This window comes from Lepeophtheirus salmonis, unplaced genomic scaffold (assembly GCF_016086655.4).
Source record: "Lepeophtheirus salmonis unplaced genomic scaffold, UVic_Lsal_1.4 unplaced_scaffold_9509_pilon, whole genome shotgun sequence".
NCBI classification, from domain to species: domain Eukaryota; kingdom Metazoa; phylum Arthropoda; class Copepoda; order Siphonostomatoida; family Caligidae; genus Lepeophtheirus; species Lepeophtheirus salmonis.
The window spans coordinates 1-9684 of record NW_027297112.1 but is presented as its reverse complement, the minus strand read 5'-3'; the positions used below and the strand labels follow the sequence as shown (position 1 = coordinate 9684).

Sequence of the window (9684 nt, the reverse complement as noted above, 5' to 3'; positions counted from 1 at the left end):
TTCTTCCAAACATGAATAATATCTCCATAAACATAAGGAAATAGCGATCCTAAAGAAATTGTGCGCCTCTAATACCAACTGGCAGATGTGGATATCAAATTCCTTATGAATACTCAATTTTGGAAAATGGCAACAATTTTTTTATATAATAGTGAAAGTAGCAATCCTCGTCGTGTTTTAATATTTTGTTCGCAAGCCGGGTTAGAAGATCTCCAGACAAACACAAATTGGGCTTGTGATGGAACCCTAGTGTATTTTTTCAATTATTTTCCCTACATGTAGTTATTCAGAATACAAGTATACCAAGGCTAATTGCACTCCTCCTTGGAAGGTCCGTAGAGGATTATAAGAACATATTCCGAATATTAAAGGAAATAAACCCCGACCACAATCTCTCCAATCTATTGATAGACTTTGAAAAGTCTATTTTGAACGCTTTCATGGAAATATTTCCACAAACCAACGTAACTGGATGCTTATTTCATTTGTCAAAAAATATTTATCATCATGTAGTGAATTTGGGGATGAGGGAACTGTACTTAAATGATTGCAAAATTAAATCTCTGACTGATTTGGCAATTCTACTAGTTGAGGATGTCCTACAGGCTTTATTCAGCTGGTGGATGATGAAGGATTCCCTCAAAAGCTAGTACTGTATTTCGAAAGCTATTATATAGGTGGAGAAAGAGGCCAAGAGGAGGGGAGAAGAAGACTACATCCACCATTTCCTACAGAACTATGGAATGTTAACCAAAGAACCCGGAATGGATGAGCAGAACTAAAAATAATGTGGAAGACTACCACAATGGCATACAAAGCTCTGTGACAGATGTTCATCCAAACTTATGGAAACCAATTACTAAATTAACAAAGGAAGAAGTAATTACAAGGAAAAAAATAGTTGATGTTGAAAAGGGCGACTTCAGCCAAAGAAGGAAGAAATATATAGAAATTGATAAAAGACTATGCCGTCAATTATTAAATTATAATCCTGTAGATAAAAAAGCCTTTCTTAAAAGAATTATTTATAATTTACATACTTTTCTATAAAATATTAGTGTTGGTTCTTCAAATTTATATATGTGTATAAACATATATCTAATATGTTCTTATATAATTTTATGTCTTTTGTCTATAATAAATAAACTACGTCATAAAAATAAGATATCCATTGATTAAATTATTGTTTAGTTGTCAAAGTTGGAGATATAAGATGGAATCAGGAAATAATTCCGGTGTCGGGTACCAGGGATGCTCTTAAGTTTCCACCTCAATCAGGATCGAGCAGTTTGTGTAGAGTAAATAACTCCTCGTTTGACTCCCCCTTCCCTGAAAGAAAGAAATTTTGTGGTTCCAGCTTGTGAACGATAAAACCCTTTCAATATGTCAGATGGGCAGTACTTCAAAATTAAACTTAAAATAATTTGTTAAAGGGTTTTAATTTTTAAATAAGTGCAAACAGATGATGAGTGACATCCAGAAAATGCAAGTGTCTCACTTTTTCAGTGCAGCTCAAGCAGATGGATCAGAAGTTGCTACATTACCTGAATTGAAAGTATTTTAAACCAGGAAAACAGTCAAAGTAATCTACCAGCATTTTATAAAGTTTAAAAGGCCGGCAAGGATGAATGAGTGCCTCAAAGCTTATAAAACAAAAGTCCATGAGTATTTTTCGATACATGTTAAACGCTAAGTTTTTAAAACATTTGTAAAGTATTAGTGAAGTTTTTCATTATCTTGTGGATGAGTAAGGCATGGCACATTATGTATTAGAATCCAAATGATACACTATTTTCAGTATTTATCAGTAACTATATCTACACGTAAGATATATTACCGTACAAGATCTACAAAGGGTTTATTACATAATAAAAACAACACTATACATAAATAGGTTTATTGACATCAGAAACAAATCAACCGAGGCTGTCGGGTTTGAAGTTGAATTGTGTACTATTCAAAACTCAAACGAAGTCATTTGAAGCCTTAAGAAACCCTTCAAGGATGGGGATGGGCTTGCTTCATCACAGATGGTCTTAGGTCACGCAGTATACAAAATATTCTATTGACACTGAGATTGTTCATTAAGTTTTGGATATCCTCGTTCTTGACGGTCAAACTACGCTGTTTGTCATCATAACCATTACCATGAAAGAGAAATCAGTTCTTGGATCAAATAAGGTAACACTCTGTGAGAGTAAAAGAAAGAAGAATTAAAGCCGGGCCTAGAGATCACCTTAAGATATTCTTGAAATCTGATTGTTGATTCCCCTGGTACCTTCTCTCTCTCAATAGTTCACTGCCTTCTGAAGATTTGAGATAATGATCATCATATATTCACTGATTCTGCAGAGGTCCTCAGAGATTTCATCCTTCTCTGCCGTTCGTTTTTATGTGAGAACTTGTCTTCTACCAGTCGCTAGGCAAAGTTCATCGAAACTCTGTTACTTTGGAGGCCGGTAAACAGAATGGACAAAAACCATCCTTGTATGTATTCTATAATGAGTTCTATCAAATACTTGCTCATTGGGGTCTTATCTACAATCAATTAATAAGAATGTTATTATCTCAACTGAAATAAATAATAACTAATATGAGTAATAACTTAATAAGTAATGTCTAGTTGTAGCATATGAAGCTTTTCCGACTCGTTCTGAATTTCCATAAGATCCGTAGAGACACAGGTCCTTCAAAGTACGTTGATATTTACGTATGAGAGTCATTTTTCCTTCTGTCTAATTCCAGATAGTCTCGTCACTTCCGAATAGTAATATAAATATATTTTGAAATCTTAATGACGTCATTCCCCCTCTCTTTCTCTCTCCTTTTCTCAAGTTCGAATAGTGATGGAACGATAAAAAAAGAAACTTCAAGCTTATTCGTCAAGTCAATTCGTTATTTTATTCCTAAGCTTTGACTTCAATTAAATAGAACTAAGAAGTATTTATTTATCTCTGAAAAATACCAATAACATGTTAATATTTACTGTATAAGATCTATTTTATAATTTTTGACGGCAAAAGTGCTGGGCGGCAAGTATGTAGCACGACAACCATGTTGGAGGCAAGTATGTATGACGGTAAATAAGTTTGCCGGCGAGTGCACTCGAGGCAAAATAGTCCAAGGCGAACGTGGTTAAGGCAACTTCTCCTAGAACCACTTAATTAAATTTATACGCTATACTGGTATACCTAATATTAAGGCAATGATGTATATTTCCTATACTAAAAAATATATTAAAAATTCTCCCTTTTCATAGCTACACACGTATAGTAGGAAAATTAGATGCAAGTCTCCCTTTATACGAGTATAGTCCGATGTTAAGAAATACTACATTGTAAAATATTATGTTAGTGAGGTAAGACCGTTTATCATATTCCTTGTTAGTTTGAAAACATATTATAAGTGATGTTATGCTGAAAGAGAAATTCCTCTTGATCTATAAAGTTGATCTGAATATTGTCTCATCATATTGATACTTTGAGTTGGGAATAGATTAGATAAAGGCATTGGTTATAAAATTAGGTCCTTTTAAATTCAAGGTTTATGGTTTAGTACGTCAGATGAAGTTTCCACCCGAACTATTTTCATATCAGTGACGTCATGCGTCACTTACTACTATGACATTAATGAACTATATTCCCACTCATAAATGACAGCATTAGCTATCGGTTAAATATACATATTTGACGAATGATATTCCTCATATGGAAAATTTACTTTCTCAAGGGATCCTTCTTGAATTTAAAAAGTCCGCATTTTCTAACCAGAGACAAAATTTACCAATTTTTATAAATATATATATTCATATAATAATATGATAATAATCTATCAATTAAGATAATCAACTTGTTAGATCATGCAGGAATCCCTTCAAAAATAGTTTCATTGTATCATTAAGATTTGAAGTAGGGATGTATCGATACCAAATGTTATACTGACTCCAATTTCTGATTATGTATAAAGGAATTTCATAAACAAATAACAAAATTGTTTATTTATTTAATGTTAACTTTTTATTAAATACGACTAGCAAAAAAATGTATATAAATCATAATTAGTTGTTAATAAATCAAAACTTTTAAGAGTTAATTCTTCTCCGTGTTCAGGATTCAATTTTTTTTGGTTGGCTCATATTAGGGAGTTCGACCCCTCCTTTGTTAGATATTTAAAGTCAACCTTGTCTCCTCAAGGCCTCTGATCGAATTTCAACAGCCTCACTGATAATAATAATAAAAGATACTAGTGGCACTAGATAATAAGCTATATTTTACTGTTTCGGCCCACATGAGATCAAAGGCACTTGAACTATCTTTAGTTCTTAATTGAGTTTTATATGTTTGTCCTAGAAATTGAAATATGTATAAACTTGTACTCAAGAAAATACTTTGACAACGTTATGTCTTCAAAGTCATCCGTTCAAACCAACTCGTGTCGTTACGCACTTTTTAAACGACTCTCAATACCATTCAAATGTATGGGGCACTAAAAATGTGATTATTTTTAAATTGTTACAATCAAGTACATTTCCTGTACAAACCTGTACATTTCTATACGTAATCTTTTTATGTATTCCTCCTCCCCCTTTCTTTTTTTTTTTTTTTGAATTTTTATGAACAATGTTGTCTAGTTTAGCTATTTTATTGATTTGTTACCATCATTTCGTCTTCATAAATGAGCCCAAATCAGTGATATAAATAAGTTTGCATAGAAATAATAATGGATAAATATATCTCACAATAAAACAATGATCATATTTATATTATAAAAATAAATTATTCATATTTGGAGTACTTTAGTTAAAGCTAAGATTTCGACGAATATCCTCAAGTGTTTCTACATCTGAAGAAGATTCCTCTTCCATTTTGACATCCTTAGTCTCCTCTTCCATTTGATTTGCTCGCGGTCGTCGTGTTGGAAAAAATACATTTCCCAGACCTTTAGCTTTTGTATTTAAGACCCCGAATGCCCCTCTTACAACCGGGTTGCGCTTTATGTTCCGGATAAAAGGATGTACTCTTCTTCCTCGAATTGGTACAGGAGTTGTAGGGGGGAGAAGAAGAGTCTCTGCCATGATTCTTGATCTGTTTTGTTGATGGTCTAAGAGTGCAATGAGTAGTTTTTCGACGTGCTTTAGAGTAACAGACTCATCTTCTTCCTGTTCTTTGGTCTGGACATCATTTAAATCATTGATTTCTTGAGTTAAATTAGAAGTATTAGGGAGTTCTTCTAATTTCTCAAATCGAATTGGTCGTGTTTTTTTCATTTGAGGTAATGGCAAGGGAGTTGTAACATGAAGAGGGTGAGCTCGATTCCTTATGACAATGTTCAATGGAGTTGTACCTAAGAATTTAATAGCAGGAGTACGTCTTGGAGGAAGAGTAGAAACAATAAGAGAACTTTTCGTTGTATGCAATGTAACAGGTTTTCTAGTTGAGTGAGTATTGAATCCAGAAGGCTTTCCCCTTCTATGCTTCTTCCTTTTTCTTCCTCTTAATCGACTTCCTTTTTTAAAGTAGTAACTATTACCGGGAGTTCTAACCTTTTCAAATGATTTGATAAATGAAGGCTCTTCGTCGTATAGGTCTCCTTCTAGAGAATTCGGCCAAAAATTCGAGGATGGAAGCTCATATGCCTCATTATTGTAATAATGCTCGTAAGGAGGACCGGGTATATGGGCAAAGCTGGGCTCAGATCTAAATTGAGGCCTTAAAGTTGAGACATAAAGGGGGTTGTCTGTAACTGGCAATTTTCTTTGACGATAGCTACAAATATTAAATCAATGATTAATAATCGTTGACACCCAAACACAGAATATTTACTAACTTACCCATGCACTGATTTGCTTTCATCATTGTACATATAGGGATGGGCTCGACGAGGAAGAGATCTAATTAATTGATCCTTGTTATCCATATAAGGAGAATAGTTTTTATTTGAATAATATTCTGATAAAGATGGTTGTTCGTAGTTCCAATAGGAGGTTTTTCTTTTCGGTGAGGGTTTTTTGCCTTTTAAGGGCCTAAAAATGACTTCCTCTGCTTTTGAATCTTCTATATCAATGTTATGTCCTTTTTGACCAAAATTCAATGAGTTGAAATAGGACTTGGGATATCGAACACGTTCAAAGGGAGTAGAAGGAATTGTTCAAAGAAATCCCCTAAGAAGCCATCATCAGCCTCTTGGGCTATGGTTAATTGACGTATTAAAGAAATGAAGAAGAGAAGCAAGATACAATAAATATTGAACATGTTTGATCCATAGAATGATTGCAACAATCAAGTAAATAGTTATATTGAACTTAAACTTCAAAAGAAAAGAGGCTATTAAACATTTGATCCTTTATAATGTTTATTTATTCCACACATATTGATAATAACTTGTGGTTCTCGAACGAAAATTTCAGACTTGACTGAGGATTTTAATATTTAATATCCATATATCATTTCATTTTCCCAAATAAAGTACGAGGGTAGGAAGAAAACCACAGGATTGTTTTCCGATGAATGAAAGAGGGAGAGAGACGGAGAATTGATAAAATATTTCTTAAAAAATAATTAAATACTCTTTGGAGGTAGCATATGGTCAATCAACAAAGAAGACGATGTTTGGACTCCCTTATAAAATAAGTTATGGTGTATTAAAACAAAACACTCGTTACTTGTAGAACACCATGTTTATATATATTTAAAAGTAAATCCCTTAGGTGTCCTCCAGTGATAAAAAAAAAAAGTAAATTATTATCCTTCAAATTGTTTATTAAGAATAATACAAATTAAATACATCCTTGATTTAACCTTGAGAAAAGTTATATCTGACATAAATAGATGATGATGTTAGCTTTACACAAATAAAAACTTATTTTCCTTGAAAGGAAAAAATAATTATCTAACTAACTCATTAATTATATTCTTAAAGGAAAAACATCAATTAATTAAGGTTTCTGCTCTTTTAACATTTCGTAATGGACTTAGAAACATTAGATTTCGAAAAGGAAAATGGCTCAAAATCATATTAGGTGGATGTAAAATTTGAAAAAACTTCTTTCCATTGATTTTAATTTACATAAATATTTATATTGGTAATTATACAAAACTTATAAGCATTTGTATTGAACTTTCTAAGATCTAAGAAAGTAGATTTCATACTTTTGAAAGTGTGTACCACCCAAGGAAATGTTAAGATCCCCATGAACTGCCATTATGACGAAACTGAATAGCTTAATCTATTTATCCAATCACCTCCAATTACCACTTAGGGAGGTGGTGTAATTCAGTGGGAGAACAACTAATTTCAAACAATTAATCACCTATGAATACAAGAAAGAATGGGGGAGATGCTTAATTCAGTGGTATAAGTTAAAACCCCGACGACCTATTAAATAATGAGGAAAGAAAGAAAAAAAGCAGACGCAACAATCGTACTTCTTTTTCTAATTTTTAAACGTATTTTTCAGTACAAAAATGTCCACCCTACAGATCCATACTTTAGTCCATAGTGTGCTCACTAACACAAACAGATTTTTCTGTAAAATTGGGATGTTGCGAAAAAAACATTTTTTTTATCTTTAAAGAGCAAGTATCTGGTAATATATGTGATCATGAACCTTATATTTTGAAAACGGTGTTTTTGAGTATAATAGATATAAATACTAGATAGATACACATTGCTGTAAACAAACTTTTTGCTCCAAAAATTAAAAAGGCACTAATGCGTACGTATGTACATAATTAAATCAATATATTTCGTTGATTTGCTGTATCTTTGCCTAACAAATGATTATAATTGGATTACTTATTTAATTATACGCATCTGCATATATGTACATATAAAAGAATTTACATTATACATATCTTCCCCAGAAACATAATTAATTACATACAACCGTTCATAAATAAGATGTACCTACATTACTACGTCTCATTTTCGGATTATTTTTTTTTCTCTGGATAAACACAGCTTTACTAGGGACTATACAAATTAAATTTTGGAATTAGGATTGAGGGATTTCAAGTCATTTTTTGGCATACTACACACTATTTTCATTTAAAAAATGGAATTTTGGCACTGTACCAAAAATTATTTTTTAGCATTCGGGTTTCTTAATTTAAGGAGTCAAAGAGGTGTGAATTGATTTGCCATTTTTCTTGTTTCATCAAGCATAGCAGCAAAAATGTTAGCCAAGTTGAAACAAAAGAATGAACATTATCCCATAGTAAGCTTTAAAAAAAACAATTTCGACACAAAATAGAACTACTGATAACAAAAACTTCTACATGTGGGAGCAAAACGTCGACAGTTAATTAATGTTAATTTCTCATTAATATAGGAAGGTTTAGTGATTATTTTTTAAAATATAATTCTTTGTGTATAAACAAACTAAAATAAACATTTCGTCATCGGTCGTTATGAGTGAGCCAAATGCCAAAAGGGATTGTATCTCAGATCTCTTAAATGCTGAAGTTGAGGTGGCGAGGATTATGGATATAGGAAGGTCTCCAGAAGGTGGCCAAGATGAAGATGAAGAATGACATCTCCAGGAAAGCAGGAAGTGGAGAGTACAATTTAAAGAGGGTACTTAGTTCTTGTCCATTTTTTGAGAAGGTCATGAAGCTCGATAAGTAAAAAGAAGAAAAGCGATGAAAATCTGGCCAGATTTGAACACAGTGGACTTTGTTGTGTGGGAGACTTTGGAGAGGAGACCAACAGGACATCACAGCCAAACGTGGACTCACTCAAGGCCTCAATAGTGGCTGCATGGGAAAACTTGTCAGATGAGTTTGTCATCAACTCCAGCAAGGTCTTCCGGTGACCTGTAAAGGGTGTTACTGATGTTGGAGGTGCCCCCATTAAAAAATCATATTATTCTACAAAATATAAAAAATGTAACTAAAATTTTACATCATTGATAAGGGTGTTAAAGAAAAGTAAATGTAAGGAATTTTATAGACGATATATCTGCTGGCAGCCATCCTATAGAAACTAGAAATGCTCCTTGCTCGATCTTACGTTTGAATTTCCATAATGGGGAAGAAATAATTAATAATATCTTGTAGGTTACTAAAATTTACTTTTTTTTAAATATATGCTCACTTGGATTTCGATAATTTTCACATCCCCAATCATTTAATACAAGTTAATATTATCCGGTTGATGCTATTGAAAGCTCATTACTCGTAGTAAAGAATTTCTAAGACTCCTTGTCTAAAATAAAAATAAATTGGGTAAACAAAAAAGGAACAGATGAATGGAAAAGAAGTGAACTGAAATTCAGCTTATATGCTAAATATAAGTATTAGGTTGATATGTCTTTCAGAGTTTTAACTAGAGATGTACTGATACCAAAATTTCAGCCATCTTTAATAACGATTCCAATGCCTATTCTTTATAAGGATTATGTATAAAGGAATTATATAAATACCTAAATAACCAAATGATTTATTTTTTTAATGTTCAATTTTTTATTGACAAGAAAAGACTTAAATATATCAATAATAATTATGATTAAAACTAATTATAACTAATTTAAAATTTTAATTAGTTATATAGCACCTACAGGTAAGAGCCCCTCGTCCTTAAACTAGGTTAGTCTATACTATGAATTTGTAGTTGATAATATTGTAGAGAAAACGCGTGCAAGGAGAAAGGGGGGAGGGGGAGAAAGACATATGGTATCATTGTTTA

At 32.4% G+C, this 9684-nt stretch overlaps 1 protein-coding gene and 1 long non-coding RNA gene across 2 annotated transcripts; both read right to left on the bottom strand.

The window, feature by feature from the left end:
• Positions 1–1791: 1791 nt before the first annotated feature.
• LOC121128595 (uncharacterized) lies at positions 1792–2807 on the bottom strand. The gene is made up of 3 exons (XR_005868207.2): positions 2606–2807; positions 2279–2538; positions 1792–2189 (listed from the first exon to the last, which is right to left on the bottom strand). It is a non-coding gene; the product is annotated as an uncharacterized lncRNA (long non-coding RNA).
• A 1909-nt stretch (positions 2808–4716) lies between these two features.
• Positions 4717–6414, bottom strand: LOC121128581 (uncharacterized). Its single transcript, XM_040724173.2, has 2 exons — positions 5831–6414; positions 4717–5765 (listed from the first exon to the last, which is right to left on the bottom strand). The coding sequence occupies exons 1-2, from the start codon at positions 5914–5916 to the stop codon at positions 4796–4798; spliced, it is 1056 nt and encodes a 351-aa protein (XP_040580107.1). The 5' UTR covers positions 5917–6414; the 3' UTR covers positions 4717–4795.
• Positions 6415–9684: the final 3270 nt, after the last annotated feature.

Coding starts and splice junctions, on each gene's coding strand:
- LOC121128581 (XM_040724173.2), bottom strand. CDS start 5,916: ATGGATAACAAGGATCAATTAATTAGATCTCTTCCTCGTCGAGCCCAT. Junction 5,766..5,830: donor GAAAGCAAATCAGTGCATGG/GTAAGTTAGTAA, acceptor TAATATTTGTAG/CTATCGTCAAAGAAAATTGC.